At 38.7% G+C, this 26,865-nt stretch overlaps 1 protein-coding gene and 1 long non-coding RNA gene across 3 annotated transcripts; one reads left to right on the top strand and one right to left on the bottom strand.

Annotated features, from left to right (window-relative positions):
* Positions 1-321: 321 nt before the first annotated feature.
* Positions 322-6,355, bottom strand: LOC139161466 (uncharacterized). Its single transcript, XR_011558108.1, has 3 exons — positions 6,266-6,355; positions 5,067-5,228; positions 322-501 (listed from the first exon to the last, which is right to left on the bottom strand). It is a non-coding gene; the product is annotated as an uncharacterized lncRNA (long non-coding RNA).
* Positions 6,356-8,282: 1,927 nt separating this feature from the next.
* RBM34 (RNA binding motif protein 34) lies at positions 8,283-25,412 on the top strand. 2 transcript variants are annotated; one of them, XM_070733979.1, is made up of 12 exons: positions 8,360-8,436; positions 8,818-8,900; positions 10,823-10,994; positions 14,262-14,398; positions 17,471-17,660; positions 19,542-19,601; positions 21,316-21,359; positions 22,605-22,688; positions 22,814-22,877; positions 23,125-23,167; positions 23,707-23,825; positions 25,077-25,412. In XM_070733979.1, exons 2-12 carry the CDS (start codon positions 8,884-8,886, stop codon positions 25,347-25,349), a joined length of 1,203 nt encoding a protein of 400 aa, XP_070590080.1. In that variant the 5' UTR covers positions 8,360-8,436; positions 8,818-8,883; the 3' UTR covers positions 25,350-25,412. The 2 variants fall into 2 exon arrangements, with proteins under 2 accessions (XP_070590079.1, XP_070590080.1); XM_070733978.1 differs by lacking the exon at positions 8,818-8,900 and having other exon boundaries at positions 8,283-8,436.
* Positions 25,413-26,865: the final 1,453 nt, after the last annotated feature.

Here is a 26,865-nt window from a genome sequence, read left to right as displayed (position 1 = left end):
CTGGATTCTGTTTCTAACAGTTTAATTAAGACACTTCAGCATATTCCAGTTTCAGCTATAAATCCAGCGTTGTTCATATTAGAGTTTGTTGCAAAAATCAAAACCAGAAGCACACACAGATAACTGATTCAGCTGGATTCATTAACTTCTTTATAAACATAATAATATATATATATATACAATACTGCATGAGAGGGGCGGTATACAAATCTAATTAATAATAATAATAATAATAATAATAATAATAATAATAATAAGTATTCTTCAAACAATTACAGGCAGCAGAGAACAGTTTCATTTCAGCGGAGTACAGAGTGGGCAGAGTGTACAGAGGGGGGACTAAGTCAGCCCAGCCTTAAGCTTCTTAGTTTTGATTCTCTGCAGACTCAGATGTGTTTAGCTCCCATTGGCTGACATAGTTGCTATGCCTCTTCATTGGCTGACCTTGTTACCATTGGCTCTTCCCAATTCATGAATATCTTAACACTCCTCCCTTCATGACTGGAAGAGACATAAATCAAATAATTTAACATTCTTCAGATATTTGTATTTGAAAATCCGCATTCAGAGTTCCTTCCAGGCACTTGAGCATCCTTTTTACTGCGATACATCCTTTGCATCCTTTGCAATGAAACAAAAATCATCTACAAATGCTAATAGTTGACAATAGCCACCTGGTAACTTTCCAGTGTATATGCAACCATCAGCCTTGCAATTCTTGAACCCAAGATCCTTCAATGCCTGCTAAACAAAAATCCCAATTCCTGGCTGACTGCTTCAGCCCATAAATGGCCTTGTTCAATCTGTACACCTGGTGCTTGAATTATGTAAATTTCTTCCTCTAGTTCAGCATTGAGGAATGCAGTGGTTATGCCAAATTGCCAAATTTTATGGCTATGCACCGCTGCCAACATAAGTGCGAACCTGATGCAACACTCTTGGTGCAAATATCTCATTATAGTGCACATTTTTCAACTCTGAAAATCCTTGTGCCATTAACCTTGCTTTATATTGACCTCATTATTGGGCAGTACTTTCTTCTTGTATAATACCCACATGCATCCTACAGCTTTGCTACCCTGTGGCAAAGTCATAGATATGACTTGTTGTACCATAGATTTCATTTCCTTGTCCATGGTCCTTTTCCACTTTTTTAATTCAGTTTTAAGTAACGCCAACACTTATAGTTTCTTGGCTCATACCATACATTGCAAACCTTTACTTTACTAGCAGAATACCTGTCAGGTGGAATCACCTTGTTCTATTGCTCTGTCATGCGTGGTGTTGACTGCTCCCATGTGTCAATCCTTTCTTGCTTCATATCTTGTTCAGTTCTCCTCCCTGAACACTGACACCGTCACTAAGTGAGTTATCATCACTAAATGAGCTATTGTCACTAAGTGGACCATCCCCAAAATTTGCATCAATTCTTTTCCAATTTTGCTCTGCAAAACTAGCAGTCTTGGAAATGACACTTCTTTTGCTTCCATTTCTAAAATGATAGCCTTTTGAACCTGGCTCATAGCCAATAAACCTGAACTTTCTAGCCTTTGGTTGTCCCGTTCTTCTAACTGCTTTTGGAATATGCACCCATGCTGTACTTCCAAAAACTCTTAAATGTGCGAGAGATGGCTTTCTCCCATATGGGTCATTCTTTGTCAAGTGGACCACATATCTGACTGATTTTTGCAGCCTTATTTGAAAAGAAACCATCACAAACACAACATATATGATAGAAACAAAAGTGCTCTTCCTAATGAAATAAAAATGAAAATGATTGAAGGTAAGAAAACAGAGATCTCTGTTTCATCACCTTCAATCATCTTCATTAGAAAGAGCAAGTTTTTTTCTATCGCTCTCTGTTTTCTCACCTTCAATCATCTTTGTTTATATTAATAGTTCATTTGTTGATCATAATAATGTTTGTACTTGGGACAACATAAATGTTCTTTTTGATCAAATTTAAAATTCAGTTAGATTTCAGGCTTAAATTATCTTTCCTACCTCCATAAATTAGGCATTCCTAATATCAAAAGGATCCAAAGGGAGATATGTAAACATTGATCAGTGAACAAGGTAACAAGAGCCCAAGCCCTTAGGTAGGCTATAAACAGTGAAGGGCTACCAAAATATTTACTATCACACTGTGGGCGTAGCTTATGCAGGACGCCCTGCATTTTCTTTCAACATCTTTCAGTGCAAATTGGGTGCTCTGGGGTGGAGCTCCATTTTCACTACCCCACTGGGTTCGCCCCCATCCAAGCAGTTGCCCACCCCTGGCTGTAAACCTTCCAAACCCGCTCATATCGCACCTTTAAATATTCCCTCCCATTCCAAAAGAGGAAGTTACAACTAAAATAGGAAAAAAGACCAGACCCTTGTGTTTTGTGATAGTTACCTATTTTGTAAGCTGTTCTGTCCAAAGAAAGGTTTGGAATTCCCCTTGGAACAAATGCTTCAAACAAGATGCAGTATATTTGCATTTTGTTTTCCTTTAGCTTTCCTTCTGAGAAGAACAATGCAGAGGGCATGATTTGGATATGCTAAACCAGTGGGGGTCAGGAACCCTTTGGGAACTGAATGACCATTTCACAGGGGTCGCCTCCAGGAGTATCAACCCTATTGCACACTTTAGAGTCATCGGCAAATAGGCAAACCTTCCCTACCAAACCGTCCCCTATGTAACTCACAAACATATTAAAAAGAATAGGACCCATAACAGACCCTTGTAACCAGGCTCTGCTCAGAATACTTGCCATTAACAACAACCTTTGCTATCTATGCTTCAGCCAACTGCAAATCCACTGAACTATCCAGGGATTAAGTCCAATCTTCACAACATGTCTATCAGCTCTTTATGTGGAACCTTATCAAAGGCTTTGATATGCAGAGTTTAAAATTCTGCTGGGAGAATTGGCGCTAGACTTGTGGTTGGTCACCACAACATGAGGAACTGTAAGGTCGCAGCATTAGAAAGATTGAGAACCACAATGCTAAACAATCCACTGATAGAGCTACCTGTAATTTATTATTAATGTTGCCTACTTTCAGATGAAGCAAACATAGAAGAGAGCAACCAGAATGATAAAGGGACTAGAAACTAAAACATACGAGAAAAGGTTGCAGGAATTGGGCATGGATAGTCTAGCAAAGAGGGGGTCCGGGGGGAACATGATAGCAGTCTGCAGTTTACCAAAAATAATTAGGTTGTATTCAGTGTCCCATTTATTAACAAAATTAATTTTAATTCTGGTGCATTCACAAACAATCCAGCATCTATCTGGGTGTTTTGCACTTGAAATGTTTTGCATTCTGCTTCAAATGGAAATTTGCTTACAAAGTGCTCTTACGACCAACCCTTAAAAGGCTGTTAGCTTCTTAAAGTATTGTTTCCAATAAACAAGCAATAGGGAAATAAACAGAATTCATTTCTACATAACGTAATTTATAGATTTAACAATAAATAAAATGTGGAAAGCAATTTGGCAATAATCTCTCATAAAATATTAAACCAGTGTGGCTCTAAGTGGGGTTTTGGACTCACAACACATCGGATTTTGATACACTGGTCAGTTTATTTATTTATTTTATTTATTTTATTGGATTTCTCGGCCGCCCTTATTCAGTGCACTCAGGGCGGCTTACACAGTAAAATCAATACAAAATTACAAAATGTAAGAAACCCAATATAAATATAATATTTTTTAAAAAAACAATTAAGACCATTCAACTAAAAACCTGTCACACACATTCACTCATACTGCCAGCCGGAGCTGATGGCAATGCTCAGTGGCCCCAGGCCTATTGGCAGAGGTGTGTTTTTAGAGTCTTACAAAAGGCCAGGAGGGTGGGGGCTGTGCAAATCTCTGGGGGGGAGTAGATTCCAGAGGGATGGAGCTGCCACAGAGAAGGCCCTTCCCCTAGGTCCCGCCAGGCGACATTGCTTGGCTGACAGGACCTGGAGAAGGCCGACTCTGTGGGCTCTGACCGGCCGCTGGGATATATGAGGGAGAAGACGGTCCCTGTAAGTAATCTAGTCCTAAGTTGAGCTTTCTGGTTGCAAATGCAAAAAAAGAGCTTTACAAATTAAAAATACTGACTTGTTTGATATAAACTAAGTATTGTGAAGAGTTTCAAAGTTGCCATGTAACCATCACAGAAAACTCCATATTATAAGACTGCAATACTTTCCAAGTACAGTACAGTGGTACCTCGAGATACGAGTTTAATTCGTTCCGGACCTGGGCTCTTAAGTCGAGCAGCTCTTATCTCAAACGACTTTTCCCCATAGGAATTAATGTAAATAATTTTAATTGGTTCCAGCCCTCAAAAAACTCACAAAGTTAGTCTAAATTATGCAGAAAGACATGTTTTTAATGAAGAAATGTACATGTACATATAAATGAATAATGAAGTTTCTTTCACTTAACTTGTAAACTTTCTTAAACTTTTAAATTTACATATGTTCAACTTCTCTGCCACCCAATCCTGTAGGACAGAGGTCCCCAACCCTTTTTGCACCAGGGACCGGCTTTAAGCGATCAAGAGAGGAATGGGTGAATGAATGGACGGAGGGTGGGAAGGAAGGAAGGAAAGAGGGAAGGGACAGGAACAGAGGAAGGAAGCAAAGAAACTTATGAAAGGGGAGAGTAAGAGAGGAATGAGTGAAGGGAGGGAGGGAGGGAGGGAAGAAGGTGGGAAGGAGAAAGAAAAGAAGAAATAGAGGAAGGGAAGGTAAAACAGAGAAAGAAAAAGAGCAAGAAAGAAAGCTGCAAGCACCCCCCCGAGCCCCCCAGGCCGGCTGCAACCTTTTAAAACACGCGCGCCGCTTCGCAGCTGTCTCCTGAAGCCGAACGCGGAAGTTAGCATTTGGCTTCAGGAGACAGCTCCTTGGCGCTTGTATCTCGAATTTGGGCTTGTAAGTAGAACAAAAATATCTCTCCCCTCCCAGCTCTTATCTCGAGTTGTTCTTAAGTAGAGCAGCTCTTATGTCGGGGTTCCACTGTACAAGAATTAAATTTAAGTGGTATATATAAAAAAGACTGGTTGCAATTTAATCTTTTTACCTCACCAGAGAAGCCAGCATATCCCAGCAGCACTGAAGCTGCACTTTAGTAAGTACAACACAGCCAGGACCTTGTACTTTCTTCACTTGAAACAGTCCAAACTATATTCCTAAGGGTTGTATTCCATGTAGCTCCTTGTATTCCAGTTCTTGGAGTCTGGATCTGTAATTAGCAATACATAGCTATACAGTACTGCATTTCCTGCATTAGGTGATGCAAAACATACCATAAAAATATAGAAATAAAAGCATATTTCTTACTATTGTTCTTATAAATAATGGGACAATCCTAGTTTGAAAATTAGAACTGTTTTTTAAATTCTGTGGAAGCAGAGGTATTAACATTTGAATCCGCTTATAACCAATCAAGATTTAAACTTATTTGCATTGTTGCAAAGGATAATATATTTTAATTGCCTGAAATATTGCAATATATTCAATCAAATATCTTTTAATTTTGTAATGTAAACAAGATGCATCATCTAAAACTCTCAGGATTGTTTTGGGGAATGGATACTTTTAAATCTACAATATTTATCTGTTTTAAAACCTTTTCATATTCATAATTACAAAAACTGGAGTAAAGAATAATATTTACAAAAACTTGCCAATTAAAAAACAATGGTCAGATTTAAAAGAATATAAAGCATGATTTATATTATTATGCCATAATAATATAAATTAATATTAAATTTTTGTATTTATTGGTCCTTGAGAAAATATTTTAAAAGGCTTGGTCAACCTTATGCTACAAATGTAAAATTGATAGAGAACATACAATATGGATATACCCTGCTATCTTTTGCTTTTAGTTTAATATAGTACGTTTGTTAATATGAGGGTTATAAAGTTCGCTAAATTTCAAACTTACAGATCTATTTTTGAACTATATATGAAAAAAATAATAACTGACAATGATTTGATGGCACTTAATAAGTAACAAGGGATTCACAATTGGTATACTGTAGTGCAGAACTAGGCAAAGTTGGCTCTTCTATGACTTGTGGACTTCAACTCCCAGAATTCCTGAACCAATCATGCTAGCTCAGGAATTCTGGAAGTTGAAGTACACATGTAGAAGAGCCAACTTTGCCTACCCCTGGTATAGCGGAAAGACAAATTAAGCATTGGGGGGGGGGGAAGGCTAGTGGGTCAAGGTTTTAATGACGTATTTAAAATACTGTACAAAGTAAAATGTACCGCAGCTCTCTCGTTTCCCGCTTTCTGTTCTTAACTATCATTTAGCATTTCCGAATAGGACACCCAGCAGAGAGCGCGCATGTTTTCTTTCAATCGAGACTCGATATGACGTACAACGCCGGCGACGGGAAGACAAACACGGAACGCTTCAGCCTTGTGGTCGAAATACCGTACTACCGTAATTAAGCGGTCGCATACTACGTAGAAGACATAAAGTGTAGAGTGCTCTAGAGTGCTCTTACTTGTGTTTTTCTAACACAGACTTTCGAGACAAAAATCTATTATTTCTGCTTCTACAAGAGGAAGTGAAAACAATTCACTGAAATAGTATGGAGAAATCACGTCTTAATAGACAGCGATGGCAGACTCTTGCATTTATTCAGAAATAAAACGGGATAATCACCCCAATTTACATTTTTTTAATATGCTGGTTTGAAATTTTTTCTAATTTTATAATTAGAAAGAGGTAGTCATCTAAAGGCAAACCCTTGACACAATTTACCTCTTCCTGGGGCTGAGAGGAAGCGACTGACTCTAGATCCCCCAGTTGGGTTTGTGTCCAAGGCAGGACTAGAACTCACGCCCTCCTGAATTATAAATCTGACCCTACACCAAACTGGCCCTCCTATTATTAGATATATAAGTTCAATTACAACTACATTGGATAACTACAGTATTCCCATTCTTAGGATCATCCAGTGTCGCAGTGCTTCAGTGGTTATTGCTGCCAGCCTACTATAGCTTATTAAATAAACCATAGTTAAATAAAGATGCTTTCACATGATTCAACCCTTCATCTCATTACTGGTTTGCTTAAACATTCATTCATTCATTCATTCATTCATTCATTTTGTCCAATACACAATAATAATAGAGAATATATACGAGTAGAATGTATCAAAGAGAGTATAGAAGAGAAATATAGGAGTAAAATATAACTAGAGAGAATAGCAGAAAATATAAGAGATAGAAAAGATATAATGGATAGAAGAGATAGAAGAGAAGATATATGAGATATAGGAGAGACTATAGGACAGGGTACGGTAGGCACTCTGGTGCACTTATGTACGCCCCTTACTGACCTCTTAGGAACCTGGTGAGGTCAACCATAGATAGTCTAACTAAGGGTAAAGTGTTGGGGGTTAGGGGATGATACTACAGAGTTCGGTAGTGAGTTCCACGCTTTGACAAGATTACTAAAGTCGTATTTTTCACAGTCAAATTTGGAGTGGTTAATATTAACTTTGAATCTGTTGTGTGCTCTTGTGTTGTTGCAGTTGAAGCTGAAGTAATCATTGACAGGCAGAGAGCTGCAGCATATAACCTTGTGGGCAATATTTAGATCGTGTTTGAGGCGTACATACATACATGCATGCATGCATGCATACATACATACATTTGACTTCTATGCCGCCCTTCTCGAAGCGACTCAGGGTGGCATACAACATTGTAAATAAAAACAATATATATGAAGAAATCTATTTTTTTTAAAAGAATTATTAATAAAAATTGTAAAAAAAAAACCATACGCAGTCCTTCCAATTCATTCATTTAAAATTTTATTTATTTTATTTATTTATATTTTGTTTATTTGTCAAACATGTATAGCAGAGGACGTCAAACTTGGCAACTTTAAGACTCGTGGACTTCAACTCCCAGAACTCTCTGGGAGTTGAAGTCCACAAGTCTTAAAGTTGCTAAGTTTGAGGAGCCCTGATTATAGGATAGTAGTAGTTTGTATAAACATAAGTAAAAATTAAAGAGACTGTAAGTAAAAAGTAAAGAGTAAATAAGTGCACTAGTGTGCCTTTCGTCCCATGTCCAATTGTCTTTCTTTTATGTCATATATCTTCTCCTCTATTTTTATATATTTTCTTTATATATATTACTACATGTCTATTCTCTTCAATGTGTATTGGACAAAATAAATAAATAAAATAAAATAAAATAGTCTGCTCGACTCCAAAACCATTATGAGCAGCTAGCAAATAAAAACCCAACTTATTAAGGAAAAAAAACCCAAGACTGGAAAAGCAAAATATAAAAAGCAAGTAGAAGCCTCTTTTACTTTGCTAGATCTATGCTTGAAGGCTAGGGCGGAAGTGGCTGGAAGCAGCTTTCCGAGCCAAGATGAAGCGCGCCCGGACTGTTAAAGGTTCTCCAGCCGCGGGGTGAGGACTGCGGGGGTGGAGAAATGTTGGTTGCTTGCCCGTCTTCTCCTAAAGTGGTCGGGGTTTGGGGGTGGGTTGGTGGCGGCTTCTTTTTGTTTCTTTGGTCCCGGAGCCAGATCATGTTTGCCTCCTCCAAAGAAGGAAGAGTTGCTGGAGCCCCAGCTGCGCCTAGGGCAAGGGTAGGCAAAGTTGGCTCTCCTATGACTTGTCGACTTCAACTCCCAGAATTCCTGAGCCAATCATGCTAGTACAGGAATTCTGGGAGTTGAAGTCCGCATGTCGTAGAAGACCAAACTTTGTCTGCCTCTGGCCTAGGGTAACCCACGTGTTTCGCTCTCAAAGCCCGCTTCCCCATATTTTCCCCATTCTGTTGATCTGCAGAAAAAAGCACAGGTGGCTTGAAAGCTGATTTGGGGCAATGAAACGATCCAGGGCCAGTATGATGCAATGGTTAAAGGCCCCAGGCAAGCAATAGCACTTAGACTTATATACTGCTACTTGTGTTTTTTTTGAAGAAATAATCTACTTGTGGTATTATATATATACTGCTCAAAAAAATAAAGGGAACACTTAAACAACGCAATATCACTCCAAGCAAATCAAACTTCTGTGAAATCAACAATGACAATCAATTTCACATGCTGTCAGCACATTCAACTTTGTATAGAACAAAGTATCCAATGAGAATATTTCATTCATTCAGATCTAGGATGTGTTCTTTGAGGGTTCCCTTTATTTTTTTGAGCAGTGTGTATATTATAAGTATATTGCGGTCAGCATGTATATTATAGTAAAGGGCAATGTGTGTGGCAGAACTTTAACTTATTTTAATAAGACATGACCACAAATTATTTCTCTAATAAACTTACAATCATTCATTCAGCAATAGCATTTAGACTTATATACCGCTTCACAGTGCTTTTACAGCTCTCTCTAAGCAGTTTACAGAGTCAGCATATTGCCCCCAACAATCTGGGTCCTCATTTTACCCACCTCGGAAAGATGGAAGGCTGAGTCAACCTTGAGCCTGGTGAGATTTGAACTGGTGAACCACAGACAGTAGTCAGCAAAAGCAGCTTGCAGTACTGCACTCTAACCACTATGCCATCAAGGCTAGAAGAACTTGCTAGTTCTGCATTTGACACAAAACTTCCTTGGGTGATCTTGGGGCCAGACATTCTTTGTACCCTTGTGAAGGAGGCAATGGCAAACTACTTCTGAAATATTTATTTATTATTTGGATTTATATGCCGCTTAAATCCTGGAGGGTTCTGGGCGGCTTACAACCAAATACAAAGATATAAATACCCCCATCAATATAAAATATAAGACCCCCTAAAATCAGTACAATATAAAATCCCTTAAAATTGGCAAGGAACAATTTAAAACCCAAAAGGAACACTCACAAGTCACAACAGCAAAAAAGGCCATATGTGTCTTTCCTGGTCGGATCCTGATGGGTACCAACTGATCAACGACCCCAAGAAAACTGCAAGGATTAGTTGTAGAGGCAGTTGTCAGTAATCAGCATTGATTCAAAGACACACAGAGAGAGAGAGAGAGAAATTGGGATGACCTGCTAGTGTCAAACATGGACAAGTATATTTACAGTAATAAACATTGCATTCTTAAGTACCAATTGGGTGGGCAGCAGGCAGGACGGGGTGGAACGCAGTTCCACCGGCGGAAATGAAGATGTGTGTGCAGCTCCAGCTGATCGTCGGCTGATACTTCCTGGATTACTGGACTCAGCTTGGCTCTCCTTTCCCCCCCTGCTGCTGCTGTGTCTGAACTCCTTGCTTTTTCCCCTCTTTCCTCCTTCCTGGCCTCGGACGAGCTTCCCTCTCTCCTGCCCGGCTCCCCTGCTGCCTCATGCAGCCACCGCCCACCTGAGGTGCAAGCAGAAGGTGTGGGGGGAAGTTGCGCTGGCAGCATTTATCCTTCTGGCATCACCTGTTCTCCTAGCTACCCAGCCTGAGGCAGGGGGCGACCCAGGAAGGAGAGTATGGGAAACGCGAAGCAAATTGTCACCCCAATGAGCAACACTGATAAGGTTGTAAGTCAAGGACCTAACAGTTCACTTGAATGGTGATGATCATTCAAGCCACTCCTAGACAGTCACATGACCATTAAGCCACACCCACAAAATAAGCCACACCCATAGTGTGGCAGTAAAAATTTTGGCTGCCCATTACTGGAAACCAATGACCTATAAACTGGCAAATTTCTTACAGGTTTCTCATCATACAATTTTCCACAGTTGATAATATTGTCCCCTCTTTTTGTACCTTTCAAAAACCTCAGGGGAAATGATCAACAGCTTAATGTTTTGGGAGACAGTTGTTCCCTGTAGTGAATCCCGACAGACTTGTTCTTTCTTAAACAGGAAAACAAGGGGCAGGAATCCTGTTGCTGAGTCGTGTGAAGATTATGAGGTGGGGCAAGTGGCCAGCAGCCTCTTTCAAAACAAATCTGCAGCATGTGATTCAGATGTCCTCCGAGACCTCTTCAGCACTCCTTTGGCTGAAAAACAGCCCACGTATGTTGCTGTGGCAAAAGTAAGTTAACTTAATTTATGTTTTCAAATGTTTGTGATACCAGCATCGTGAAAATATTGTTCACTAGGAACAGGGGCGGGTTCTTTTTACCTTTTCCTACCAGTGTGCTGCATGCGCATTGTAACATTTCATGCGCCTGTGCACACACTACACTCACGCATGCACATCCCCTAGCGTGATTTTGCTTCCATGCATGCGCAGAAGGACGATTTTACTTCTGCACATGGTCAGAGAGCTGAAAAATAGCCTAAAATTACAAAAAAAGATGGCGGCGCGTACGGACTGGTAAAGACAGCACTGGAGCTGTCGCATCAAAATTGGGCAATTGGCGGGCCACAACTGGAGCGGGACCCTGGACTGCACCGGTAGGAACCCACCTCTGTCTATAAATCAGTTTCAGACATATCTCAACAGAAGAATATATCTATAATCACAGTTGATTTCCAGTCTTCATAAGGCCCTGTTGTATCGGGGCCCAAATTTTATGTAGTTCATAAATTTTATGAAATTTTATGTAGTTCATAAATTTTATGTAGTTCATAAAATGTTTATTACATCATAGATACAGTCATTAAGCTCACCATCGTAGACAGGAAGGGAGTAGACCTCTGTTTTTGTATCACTGACCACTATAAAAGCTGGTATTCAAAGACTTCTTACTCTAATTCATGGGTGTCAAACTTGCTGAGTCACATTATGGTCACATGACCATAATGCCCTTCATGGGGTAGGGATGGCCTGCGCATGAGGCATCCACCAGTTTGACACCTCTGCTCCAATTTGAAAGGTAGTTAGCAACTGAACAAAATTAGTGGTTGTTACTTGTTAATAGCCCAAACTGTCATTAAATGTTCCATTCCTTTTAGCAATTAGCTTAGTGACACATGTTGATAGTAAATTGCACAATTTGTGCATTGTGTAAAGAACTTCTTATTGTGCCTATTTTCCATGCCACAAATGATTTTATATTATTTATCAATTTTATATGCTGCCTGCTTCACTATCCAAGCAACTCTGGGCAGCGTACAGTAGAATTAAAGCAAGACAATAAGACCATTAGACATAATGGATTAAGTACACATAGTACTTACCGGTAATTGGTACAGTATGGCGGTGGGACCTTCTCTCTCTCTTAGTCCAGCAACCAATTAGACGTATAAATGCCACCACCAGGTGTTTATGTCATTTATATACTTTCATCATGTATTCTTTGTCTGCTGTCTAACTTTATAATGTAGCACCTAATCATATCGCTTCCAAATGTGGTGTCATCATTGAGAGGTCAAATAAAATCCTCATTATATTGGCTGTTGTACATCAATTTCTCTTAATGATGCCAAGAATGACATTTACTCTTTATAGAGCACTCTAGTTGTTCTATATGACTGTGACTCAGCTTGAAAAATTAAGCAGAATTGGAGTGGAAGATCACATGGCTATAAGAAACATAGAAACATAGAAGATTGACGGCAGAAAAAGACCTCATGGTCCATCTAGTCTGCCCTTATATTCCTGTATTTTATCTTAGGATGGAAATATGTTTATCCCAGGCATGTTTAAATTCAGTTACTGTGGATTTACTAACCACGTCTGCTGGAAGTTTGTTAAATAAGATTTAAGCTACATTGGGAAGTTGAAAAAACACCCCAGAAGAAAAGAATAGCAAGTTTCTTCTATATTGTTGCTAGGAAAATTATATAAAATATGTTCATGAGGCCTCAGGATTCAAGATTGTTTTAAAGGAGACTGTCCTAGAATAGCTGCACACTGGGTTAACATTTTTGACTTGTGCAACCCGATCCCCAAATCCATTTCCTGATCAGTCACTGTCAGCTGAGATGCCATGGAAGTATAATGGTCTTTGGATTTTGTGTGCTAATATTTTGTGTTTCCCATTTTGATGCCTATTTGCCCTCTTTGGAAAAATAGGTGCTGTTCATATTATATTTTTCTTTCTCATTTTATCATTTATAAATAATTTTTATCAGCAAATTCGGTTGCTACAGAATTCACTCCCTACTCCAAATTTTGTATAAACAAATTTAAACAATATTCGATCCAGTTCCAATCTCTGCTACAACATAGGGCAAGAATTCCATAATTGCACTTGGAAACATGTTAGAATATGAAATATAGGAATTTGAATTGGTTCTTTACAGTACCATTAAGTACCAATAATTTTTATAATTGCTGCAACATTCAATTTAAAAAGGCCTTTTAACCTAAATTGAAAGTTATGTTCTTGAAGCTCTTCTTCACAGTTTAATTCCAATAAATAATAATTAATAATAATAAAATTAAAAGATTGTGATTTTTGATTGAAATTATAATAATGATTTCAAAAATCATTTAACTAAATCCTTATCCCAAGTTCTATAACTAATAATGAATTGGAGATTGTAATATCTCTGTTTAAGTGATTGGGGTATCTCAATTCTTCATTTAGTAGCTTTACTAATGAGACAAGAAACTAGCCTAAACGTGGCTTTCTGCCTATTAGACTTCCTACTAAGTTGAAATTAATTAAATGTGGTGGGTTCTAAGTGCTCCATCATTTTCTTAGGCTCTGTCACATAAAGAAAAATTTAGCTAGGAAACTTAATATCATATCCTCCTTTTTATAAAAAAACAAAATCAAAAGAAATAAACATGCATGTACTAAAAAGAGACCTGGAATAGAAAACAGTCCTTGTTTTTATGACTTGGTTTCCACATGTGTTTCTCAGTGTCCCAATTGGTGACTTTTGGACTGTTGCAATCATTGGACTATAATAAAAGATGGGCCTAGATTCCATTTTACTTCCATCCGATAGAAGATCTTGGCTACTATTCTTAGGTGTGATGATTCACATGGACAGCTGTCCAGTTTCCATTTATAAAGTATACAATCTGGAATGCTATGAGGCCTTAGTAACTAGCAAATTGCCAAATTTAGCTAGTTTGATATGTGCCAGGGGTGAAATCCAGCAGATTCTGAAGAACAGGTAGTGGAAATTTTGAGTAGTTTGGAGAACAGGCAAATACCACCTCTGGCTGACTCCAGAGTGGGGTGGGAATAGAGATTTTGCAATATTCTCTCCCCAGGAGTGGGGAGGGAATGGAGATTTTGCAGTATCTTCCCCTGCCATGCCTAGCAAGCCACACCCACAGAACCGGTAGTAAAAAAAAAAAAAAAGGAATTCCCCACTGGTATGTGGACATTCTCACCTTCCTGGGAGTGTGCAACACTTTAATTTTTCATCTTTGTCTGTGTATTAATTTTAAAAGGAAAGTAAAAAACGCCACCATAAAGAAGAGGAAGTTATCACCGAAATTCAAGATTCATCAACTAAAAAACAGCCTTTTAAAAAAACGAAGAAATCTAAGACAGATACCTCTCTAGCAAATGAAACAGTAGCAAACAGGTAAATGAAAAAACTATACAGAGCATCTGGATTATGTTTAATTTCACACGTTGGTTACCGTGTTTCCCCGATAGTAAGACCCCCCCGATTGTAAGACATATGGGGGGTTTCAGGGGGGTCGGCTTATATAAGCCATACCCCGAAAGTAAGACATATGTCTTACTTTCGGGGAAACACGGTAGTATAAAAGGAATTAAAGGGGGAAAAAACTAGACAAATACTATTGCTGCGCCCTCCTTCACCAGCCTCCTTTCCGGCAGCTCCCTGCGCGCCCCTCGCCTTCGCTCGCCGCGGCGCCACCGCCTCTTCCCCTGCCGAGGCTCAGCTGCAAGCGGCCAGCGAGGCCGATCGGCTCCGAGGCGAGCGGCCGGAGCTGCGCCCTCCTTCGCCCGCCTCCTTTCCGCTCGCCTCGGAGCCGATCGGCCTCGCTGGCCGCTTGCAGCTGAGCCTCGGCAGGGGAAGAGGCGGTGGCGCCGTGGCGAGCGAAGGCGAGGGGCGCGCACGGAGCTGCCGGAAAGGAGGCTGTTGAAGGAGGGCGCAGCTCCGGCCGCTCGCCTCAGAGCCGATCGGCCTCGCTGGCCGCTTCCCCTGCCGAGGCTGAGCTGCAAGCGGCCAGCGAGGCCGATTGGCTCCGAGGCGAGCGGCCGGAGCTGCGCCCTCCTTCGCCCGCCTCCTTTCCGCTCGTCTCGGAGCCGCTCGGCCTCGCTGGCCGCTTGCAGCTGAGCCTCGGCAGGGGAAGAGGCGGTGGCGCCGCGGCGAGCGAAGGCGAGGGGCGCGCAGGGAGCTGCCGGAAAGGAGGCTGGTGAAGGAGGGCGCAGCTCCGGCCGCTCGCCTCGGAGCCGATCGGCCTCGCTGGCCGCTTCCCCTGCCGAGGCTCAGCTGCAAGCGGCCAGCGAGGCCGATCGTCTCCGAGGCGAGCGGCCGGAGCTGCGCCCTCCTTCACCAGCCTCCTTTCCGGCAGCTCCCTGCGCGCCCCTCGCCTTCGCTCGCCGCGGCGCCACCGCCTCTTCCCCTGCCGAGGCTCAGCTGCAAGCGGCCAGTGAGGCCGATCGGCTCCGAGGCGAGCGGAAAGGTGAGTGGCGCGGTCAGGCGCCCTCCTTCGCCCGCCTCCTTTCCGGCAGCTCCCCGCGCCCGAAGACGAGCCGGCCCCGGTGCCCGGGACAATGTAAGACATACCCCCAAAGTAAGACACAGTGGGGCTTTTGGGGTAAAAAGATAGTAAGACACTGCCTTACTATCGGGGAAACACGGTAGTTACTGTCTCTGGGTCCTAAGGAAAGGGCAGATTAGCAAGTTAAAAATATAGCATGCCTCTTAAAAGACCTTTTTGCTATTAAAATAAATACCGGTAGTCCTCAACTTATGACCACAATTGAGCCCCAAATCTGTGGCTAAGAGAGACATTTCTTAAGTCCGTTTTGCCCCATTTATGACATTTCTTGCCGCGGCTGTTAAGTTAGTAAACAGTTGTTAAGTGGCTTTCCCATTGACTTTGCTTACAAAAGGGATCACATAACCCCAGGTCACTGCAACTATCATAAATATGAATCAGTTGCCAAGCATCTGAATTTTGCTCATACGGCCATGGGGATGCTGGGAAAATGGTCATAAGTGTGAAAAACAGTCGTAAGTTACTTTTCGGTGCTGTTGTAACTTTGAACGGTCACTAAATCCACTGTTGTAAGTTGAGCTCTGCATGTGTATTGTATTCTAGTTAAAAATGATTGTCAGCCTTACCAGATAACCAGACTAACTCATGTAAAGCTACATGAACAGAACCTTACAAGCCTGAAAATAGAATTGTTCGTTCTATTTCCACATTGATAACTTAGGGAGGTTCACTCAGGAACCTCTGGCTTTGTCCACTGTGCAGCTGTGGGCTATTTTTCCTCTTACATGGCCATTCCCTAGACTAGGGGTCCCCAACTACTGGGCCGTGCGTGGCCTATTCACAACTGGGCTGTGAGCTGGTACACACATGCTGTTGTGCAACTTGACTTGTATGAGCGCAAGCTGGCACAGAGGCACATGCGTGCAGCTTGACTTGGAGCGGCGGGCCGGCCAATGCAGCTACACTTGCATTTGAGCTGTGTGTGCATGAGTGTGCATGCCAGCCTGCTTCTTGCTCAGTTCAATTCCCCTCTTCCTTGCCCCATCCAGGGTGCCAAGTTGCAAAGAATAGAATAGAATAGAATAGAATAGAACTGAACTGAATTGAATTGAATTGAATTGAATTGAATTTTATTGTCCAAGTGTGATTGGACACACAAGGAATTTGCCTTGGTGCATATGCTCCCAGTGTCCATAAAAGAAAAAATAAATTGGTCAAGAATCATAAGTTACAAAACACAATGATAGTCTGGGTACAAATAAGCAATCAACTCATATTAGGAACCAGTGAATATAAATTGTAAGGATACAAGCAGCAAAGTTACAGTCATGCAGCCATTTGTAGGAGGAGATGGATGATGGGAATGATGAGAAGATTAATAGTAGTGCAGGTTGGGGACCTTAGGCTGTATCTCTTTAGCCAGTTTCCCAAGGTCATTCCCACATTCAGTACCATTACAGTGATAAAGTTACAAACAATTCTGTTTCTAACAGGAACTGTCTTTAAGTTGCGGTACTTTGTATGATTATTTACAAATAAATCTGATTCTGATAAGGAGGACCTACTTACTTACCAGTATGTGTCATGCTGAAATTGTAGCAATGGTTTTTCTGTGTATCCTTTTTCTTCAAAGCATGTTTGTTGCACTAGTTAAATCAGTGTTTCCCAACCTTGGCCGCTTGAAGATATCTGGACTTCAACTCCCAGAATTCCCCAGCCAGCATTTGCTGGCTGGTGAATTCTGGGAGTTGAAGTCCAGATATCTTCAAGCGGCCAAGGTTGGGAAACACTGAGTTAAATGATAATCGTAATTGCATGCTTTTAATGTAGGTAATTACAATCTCTCTAGGACTGTTAAAAGTTAGTTTTAAAATGCTGATTTTTTGTGTGTGACTATGTGAATACTTACAATTATTTACATACACTCAGTTTAATAATTTGGTTATAAATTTCTCATCAAGGGAATATGCTTTGGCTCATGTAAGTGAAGCAGAAGGAGAAGTAATACAAATGAAAAACAGACTTTTTCCAGGCTCAGAGGAAACTGCTCAAATGACAAGAAAGAAACTCCGAATGAACCTGGCTAAAGAAAAGTTGAAGAACAAGAGGACTCTTTTTGTGGGGAATTTACCTGTTTCTTATACAGCACAAGTAAGTAACTTTGATAGCAGGCCCTTTGTACTTCCTTTAAAGCAACAGATTATATTAAGCATTTTTTTAAAAGCTACATTAATAAATATGTGCCTATCGCTGTTTTGCTCTAGTCTAAGCAACTTTAAGCAAAATACAGAAAAGAAATACAATGTGGTGTATCAAAAAATTTAAAACATAAGTCAAAGAAAAGGAAATATAACTGATTTAATTTACACCATCGCCACCATTCAGCTAATATTTGATTTATAATAATATAATAATAATAATAATAATAATAATAATAATAATAATAATAAAATAATAATATAATAATAATAATAATAATAATAATAATAATAATAATAATAATAATAATATATTAGATTTGTATGCCGCCCCTCTCCGAAGACTCGGGGCGACTCACAACACTAATAAAAACAATGTTACAGTATTTATGCAACTAGGACCACAATTTCCACAATTGGGGATAGAATTTCTATTATTAAGAAAAGTGATTGTTAAGTGAGTTGTGGCCAATTTCATGCCATGATTATTAAGCGAATCACTGCGTTTATTATTAAGGGAGTAACACTGTCATTAAGCAAAATGTGGCTTTACTCGTTGACAGGGAAAGTTGCAAATGGTGATCACATGATCTTGGAATGCTGTAATCCTCATAAATACATGCAGGTTGCTAAGTGCTTGAATTTCAGTCATGTCTCATGGGGATGCGTGATGGTCATTAGTGACAGGGCAGGTCATAAGTCACTTTTTTCAGTGCCATCATGACTTTGAACAGTAGCTAAACAAATGATTTGAAGTCAAGGGCTACCTTTACTCTGAGTACTTAATTCATGAATTGCATTTCTGATTGTCTTCTACCACGAGGCAAAGTTGTTCAGTGTGATTCTATCTCACCCTTCACTTTATCTCCACAATGTATTGCTCTGGGTCATGTGATCTTATGAATATGTGGAGAGTTGCTATTGGGTCTCTGTTTCTGATCCAATCAGGGTGGCAGATGTGGCTTACATGTATTGACTAATGAAAACTAAAGAGCTCCACATTTGCTGTCCACAATATGGACAATTTTTTGCAGCCTGAATCTGTTAATCCAGTGGTCCCTACTTTTTCGAGCACTGGGGACCAGTTCTCTGGAGAGAGATTTTTCCACGAACTGGAGTGGGTATGGTTTTTTTGTGCTTTGTTTGCTTGTGCGACCCGGTTTCTGGCATGCTGCAGCCAAGGGATGGAGATCCCTCCCTTAATCTATAACCATTATTTATTTTATTTTATTTATTTATTCTATTTTTATGCCGTCCTTCTCCTTAGACTCAGGGCGGCTTACAACATGTTAGCAATAGCACTTTTTAACAGAGCCAGCATAATGCCCCCACAATTCGAGTCCTCATTTTACCCACCTCGAAAGGATGGAAGGTTGAGTCAACCTTGAGCCGGTGATGAGATTTGAACCACTGACTTACAGATCTACAGTCAGCTTCTGTGGCCTGCAGTACAGCACTCTACCTGCTGCGCCACCCCGGCTCAACTTATACTTTGCTGACCTATTGACTTTGCAAAGCACATTTTCTTGGGAGTAAATATGCATATGGAAAGATGGTAAAGTATTTTTTCGTGTTGCTCTTTCAATTAAAAAGATCCCCCCCCCCCGCAGTTACTTTTGGATAATGTTTTTTATTTGATTTAATCTTTAATAATTCTGCTAGGAAAAACCCCCCAATTACTTTCTTTTTATTGTATCTTTTAATCATTGGTCAAATAGATATTATTTAGCGTTCCTGGTGCTCCATTCATTATATATGGATTAAGTGTTTGCTGCTGTTTCTCTAATACGGGTATATGTTTTGATCTAATAAAATTATACCTTTTTGAATTTAGATGCTGAAGGCATTTTTCAAAGACTATGGACAAATTGAATCAATTCGTTTCCGTTCTTTGGTATGTTATTTAGTCCATTTTGTGATTCTTTACTAGTCAGTAATCTGAGTTTCTGGCTTGCACCCAAAGTGTAGCATATATGAATAGTCTTTGACTTATGACTGTAATTGGGACCTGAAATCCAATCATAAGTCATTACAGTCATATATTGAGGCACCCATGCGACTGGAAGTAATTTTGCAGTCTTTTTTCCTTTTTTGTGCAGCAGTCATTAAGCAAATGTCACAGTTTTTAAGCATATGCTGTGGCTGTTAAGTGAATGTCATGAGTTATTAAACTAAGCCAATCATTTAAATGGTTGGTTTTTGTTGGAAACCAAATACTGTAATATTGAATATTATGTAGTCTAGGTGGAATTTCTTTCTCTATATTTATTTGTTCGATTTTTTTATGCCGCCCTTCTTCTTAGACTCAGGGCGGCTTACAACATGTTAGCAATACCATTTTTTAACAGAGCCAGCATATTGCCCCACACAATCCGGGTCCTATATGGGCACCACTGCTGAAGAATAGCCTCTCATTGAGAATCAAACTTGCCCTCTCCCTACTGGCCTTTGGAAGCTATTAAAATACAAATTAATGTTGAAAAAATTGTCATGAATTTGTTAGTTTATGGTGCCCTATCTCTTATTTCATTCTTTATTGATAAGCATTACTATTGATGTGTTGCATAGGTGTTTCAATTATCATTTCATTGAATTTGTTATAAGCCAGTGAATCTAATTATTATGGTTGGGTGTAAAACCAGCAAATTAATGTAATTTGGTCATTTTAGTATGAAAGATAAATTAATCCTGTTTCTAAAAAATCATCTCAAGTTTCATAATTGCTTATGATGTGAAACTAGCAAATTAATGTAATTTGCCCAACTGTTGAATGCATCATGTAAGAGTGCGTAAGACAATTCAATTGTTTCTTTAAAAAGGCTCAAGTTTTATAATGGTACGAAAAGTATGCATAGAGTTACACGTGGAATGACTGATTACTGGATAACATAAATACTTAAATTATTTTAAACAACTTGGGTCTTTTTCATTAATGTTTTTCTCAACCTAGTCTTTCATGAATTCGCTCCAAACTGACATGTTCGGAAGATACAAATTCCTTGCTTGTACTCTATTATTTTAATTCTCTTTTTACTGGCCCTTATAAACGGATTACCGGTAGATCTTTTGCTTGTTGATTTTTTATCTGCTTAATACTTAATTAAATGACTGCCACTAGTAGGACCACACTGTATTTATTAGACAAATGGAGAAGCAGATAAGGAGAAACAGGAGATTACTGTATCTAGGAGATGTGCATAATTTAACCAATGCATAATTCCTTTCCATCATTTCTTTGTGAGCTCAGGATAGATCTCCGACAGCACACTTAACCTTGGAGTTGGCAGGAAGTCAGCAGCATAATATAAGAAAAATGTTCTTTTTCCCCCAGGCAAAGAGAGAGAAAGGAAAATTTTTGCATACATTCTTCTCAGTTGAATGCTGCTTCATTGTAGAGACTTAATCTCCCACTGAACACTCTATGAGTGTGTTTGTGTGTGTGTTTATTATTTTAGTGCTATAAGCTGAATCCTAGCATGGCTAGAAATGTTTATCCAGGTTATCTCTCTTGTACAGTTGGGTTGTCTGTCTTTTAAATAAATTGTAAATGTTCATAATATTACTAAATAATACCTACTTAACAATATACTATTTTTTTTCCTTTGAAGATTCCAGGAGAAGATGCAATATCCAAAAAAATGGCTGCTATAAAGTATGTGTTGTAATTTGTGCGTGAGAATAGATTTATTTATTTTATTTGTTATTTATTTATTGGATTTGTATGCCGCCTCTCTCCAAGGACTCAGGGCGGCTCACAGCATATCAAAAGAACATAGCAAATACATTTAAAATCCAATTAATTACTAAAAAGACTTAAAAGAAAAAAAACCTCCAGTATAATTATAAAGATTCATCCCATTCACTCCACAAAACATACTAAGACACTCGTCTTAGTAAGACACTTTACAGGTTATACTTTGTTGATTCTTATATTGGGACTATTAAATCTGGGCTTTAGAAATCTGGATGACTGCTAGATAGTTGCAAAGAAATATTTTTTTAAATGTCTTGTTCTTTGCTACCACTTAATTACGTTGCTAGTAATGTTTTTTTTTGTGCAGCCTGGATCTGTTAGCCTTATTTCAAACAAAATGTTTATAACCAAAAATACTGATTTATCGTACCAATGCATTTTGCTTATATCAGGGCATCTTTCTGCTATTCTACGCCAAAGTAAAATCGAAGTTAGCGTTGCAACATGTAATCTCCTTTTGCAAATTTTAGTGAAATTGCAATTGTAAAATTGGAACAGACCTGGTACAAATAATGGGCTAACTATTGAATTAAGAGAGAGCCCTGTTACTTGACCAGAGGAGAATTGCATTATTTATAACTTTATGAGAAATTGTAAGTAAAAGGATTTTAAAACGTTGACTATGTGGATTGTAGAAGGCAGTCTGTGGCTTTTCAATTTGCTGGGGAAACCTAGTAATAGTTCAGTAGAATCTGGACAGCTGTAGGCTCTCCATGGTTGAGCTGTAATCTGGGTTCAATCAATTATAATGTATTCCTTAGAAAATATATCTTCCTTCTTAATTCTGAACTTAAACAGGATTTAAATTTAAATGTTGTATAGCAAATCCCAAGTTCTGTTATGACTAGTGTCCCAATGCATAAAAGTTCATCTTTATGTGATAATGTAACTTTCAATTATATAGTATAAAATAACCATCCTCTGGAAGTTAGGCTGCATTTGTAATGCTGGACTTCTGGAAATTATTTTGGACTAATTTGTTCTAGAGGGCATTGTTGGAATGAATGGAAATCATTGCTGTATTTGTATTGGATTGTTTATTCTGACACATCTTTATGTTTTTATGATATAAAATATCTGAAGTTATTTTTGAGTCTGGCAGTATAAAATATAACAAATATTATGGTTTATTTTTTCCTTTAGGCAAAAATTACACCCTAATATGAAATATGTTAATGCTTACGTTGTTTTCAAGGAAGAATCTGCAGCAAATAGTGCCTTAGAATGGTAAGTCTATTTTTTTTTACCACATTAAGATATACTGTATATCAATTATTAAACACTAAAATAATCAATATTCATATCAAATTAAGTGGTAATTTATATTGTTGCTTCATTTTTTGATTTTGTAGTAATGGAACAGAAATTACCAGGGGATTCCATATCAGAGTTGACCTTGCTTCAAAATCTACTTGTGTAAGTAATTCAAACGCTATCCAAAAGGTCCTTTTTCAAAAGGCAACTTCAGAACTAAAGAAGCTTCTCAAATGAGAAGCAAAACTTCTTCAAGGAAAAACATAGTCCAGTTGCCTTTTGAAAAGCACCTTTGAGACAACCATAACATGACTTAGAATCTCCATAGACATAATTCAAATACTATATATCTTTTTCTACCTTTTTCTTTAAATCCCTGAGTCAGTCCTTTTTGTTGTTTGTTTTACAGCATGATAACAAAAGATCAATATTTGTAGGAAATCTGCCTTATGGTATGTATTATAGTTTAATGTTATAACAAATGTACATTACTTTGGTAGAAAAGTATACTTCTGCAGATTAATGGAGTATATCTGTAAAGATGTTAATAAACTTAAATGTACAAGACTTTTACAATTAATACTAAGTAACATCTCTTCTAGCCTGAATGTTTCAGCTCACTTGGTTTTTATAATTGCTAGCTGAATTTTGTTTTTGTAAGTTCTTGATTTATAATTATGTAAACATAGTGTATCTAAAAATGTAGATAAAGAAAAAAAAGGTGCTTTGAATTTGTAAATTTGTAACCTAGTTCATGAAGTATGCCAAAATAAAATGACTAAAACATAAGTAAGGGATATAGAGCCATTCCCTTGCCAATACTGTCCCAATTAAATCTTTCTTTTAAACAGAAACTTTTGAGAGTCAGTAACCATATTTGTCTTTGTTTAAGAAAGAATAGAAACTTTAAATAGTAATATAAATTTGGCCATGTCACTATAACGGTTGTGTTTTAATAGCTGCAGATTTCTAAAAGATGTTATATTTACAGAAATCGATGATGACATTCTAAGGAATCACTTTTTGGAATGTGGAAATGTGACAGGTATACGAATTGTGAGAGATCGAAACACAGGCGTCGGCAAAGGATTTGGTTATGTTCTATTTGAGGTATGTCAGTCATTCAGTGGCTGCAAGAGCAAATTTAGCATGGCTTTAAATTATAACTATATTGGTTGTTTAATCTAGCATTTAGTATTGCACTCAAGGGATAGCAACACAGTAAAACTCCATGGTAAACAATTAGGAATAATTAAGCGTCTCCTAAATAATTCATTCAAACTGCACAGAGCTCCACTAATACCCATATCTAGACATCTACCCTGTAAGTTCACAAAGAGAGTACTAATCATCAAGTATTCACATGAATCTTGCCCGCATACTCCATTTTCAAAGATGGTAATCTTTTATCATCCAGTAATACTTATTAAGAGGATTAGAATGGTGAACTCTACTGGAGAAAAAATCATTTAGCAAAAGGGGTATATTTGTGGGTGTAAATCAGTCATCAGTAATGTTCTCCAGCAATACAGGATAATCTGGGGGTCGAATGCTCAATGAGCTAGCCATTATTTTACTGCCTGTTGAAAGAAAAACAGTAATTAAAAATCTGGCCATTAAAAATGACGAGATGGGTATGCTACTCTGTGCCTGGGATGGCACAAATCAACAAAGTTTTGCAAATAGCAGGCACTGCTAATAATAGAACACTAATTTTCAAATCATTTCGTTAGCAGTTTATTTCATTCTTTCTCACTTTTTACACATTTACATTTAACCTGCAGTGTAACCCCAAAGCCTGAATATCTTGCATAGTTATCAATCGATCATTTGGGGAAAATAAGGGACCAAAACTGTCATCCTATCAAAAATAGCATTAGAAGAGAGTTCTCCTATGTTGTTTCTTGTGACAACTGTAGCTAATGGGTCTGTAAACAGCAAAACTGATTCATGAGGTTAGGATATAAATCCTTCTTGGACATAGTTAGATTTCCCAATGGGTATGCCATGCTTGAAATTAAAGGACAGTTATTAGAGTAGAATGTGGCATTAAATGATCTGATTCCTTGAAGGAATTACTTTTTGTCTTCTTCCTATGTATTGTGCAGATCTGCTCTGAAATGTCCCTTACCCTCCAAATCACGGGTATTAAACTCACTGCATCACATTGGCGTCACATGTCTCATTATATTTTTGTTATTCACGGAGCCAGGGTGGGCGTGGCCGGCGCGTGACATATCTGGCACGTGGGCCACCAGTTTGACACCCCTGTTCCAAATCATCTGTTAAGAATGCATGGGGGATTGTCCATGTAAGAGGAATTTTATGAGTTGCTCTTTTATTTTTATTTTCTCCTTAAAGACCACAGATGCTGTACACCTTGCTCTGAAACTAAACCAGTCTGAACTACAAGGAAGAAAGCTAAGAGTGCAACGTTGTGTACAGAGAGAGAAAGAAGAACAGAAGAAATCACACAAAAGTGAAAAGAGCTCCATTCGATTGAAACACACAAAGACTACTCTAAAAAAAACAAAAGGATCTTCTAATTCTTTTGTTGGTGAAAAGGCAGACCCAGTGAAAAAGAGCAAAAAATCAAAATCAAGAAACAACATGAAAATGAGGACACCCAAATGATACAGTGTTAAGATATTTTTGTAATGTTAAGATACTTTTGAATAAAATTTATTACATAGACAATCTTTTGGAATTCTTACATATTTTAGCTCCACTTTCACAATTTAGAAGTTCATTTAATTTCCAAAGGTAACATTACAAGATAAAAATGTCACACTGGAAATTTATGAATATTTTAATATGTTTCATTCCTTATCCTTATAATGTAAATAAGTACCAGAACACCTTTCTTAAAGTGCCCTAATAACAGGCAATTAATTATTTACAAGTGTGTTCTTTGTAATGTGTATTTGTCCTTTCTGTTCAATATGTATACATTAACATTAAGTTAGAAAGTGGTTTAAAGCTTACACTGGAAAATTTTAAATTATTTCATGTTCGCCCTGTTGTTTTGGAATACTGTAGTACAAAAGTAGCTACAGTATCTGGTTACATGCTAATTGCTATACAGTGGTACCTCTACTTAAGAACGCCTCTACTTAAGAACTTTTCTAGATAAGAACCGGGTGTTCAAGATTTTTTTGCCTCTTCTTAAGAACCATTTTCTACTTAAGAACCTGAGCCCAGAAAAATTTCCCAGGGAATTTGAGAGCGGCACGAAAGCCCAGCCAGTTTCCTGCCATTCCCCCTTTAATCCCGGCCATCTGGGGCCTTTCTGAGCTGCCAAAGGAGCCTTTTGGTGGCACTTAAGGAGGCTTTGGCAGTCCAGAGCGAACAAAGCATTTTCCTTTCTCTGAGAATAAACCTCTGCCAGCGCTCAGATAAAAGAAATAATCCTTTTGCTCTGGGCAGTGGCTCTCCTCCTCTTCTTCCTCCTCCTCCTCCCACCCAAATTTCTTTCCTAATGGGTTTGCACGCATTATTTGCTTTTACATTGATTCCTATGGGAAAAATTGCTTCTACTTACAAACCTTTCTAATTAAGAATCTGGTCACAGAACGAATTAAGTTCTTACGTAGAGGTACCCCTGTATTGGTAATTGGAGTGCAGGTCTTTGTGTGTAATATATCTTTTTTATGATAACCTGGCCATTTAATCTGAGCATCTCCAACTTTCACATTGCTGGCTGTGATGTTATGTAATTATATATTCTTTTGAAGGAATTGTATAGGGAAATACAGTAAATGCTATTTAACTCAGCTTTCATTTAGTATCAAATACTGCAGCTTTCAAATCTTTTAAGAAGCATTACTGTACAATATCAACAAATATTCCTTTACAGCAGTGGCTCTCAACCTGGAGGTCGGGATCCTTTTGGGGTCGAATGACCGTTTTACAGGGGTCGCTTAAGATCCTGGGAAAAGACAAATTTCACATGATGTAAGGAATTAAAGCTTCTATTCTGGTGCCTTAGAACATATTTTTACAATCCGACCAATCAGATGTTTACAATGGGAGTGTCCCTCTGACCTTCCTGCCAATCAGTTTAAAGTACTGTTGGGAGAATTGGCGCTAGACTTATGGTTGGGGGTCACCACAGCAACGTTAGAAAGGTTGAGAAGCACTGCTTTAGAGG

The sequence above is a fragment of the Erythrolamprus reginae genome, chromosome 1, assembly GCF_031021105.1.
Source record: "Erythrolamprus reginae isolate rEryReg1 chromosome 1, rEryReg1.hap1, whole genome shotgun sequence".
NCBI classification, from domain to species: domain Eukaryota; kingdom Metazoa; phylum Chordata; class Lepidosauria; order Squamata; family Dipsadidae; genus Erythrolamprus; species Erythrolamprus reginae.
Note: the sequence above shows the minus strand (reverse complement) of the source record. Positions and strands in the feature narration are given on the sequence as shown.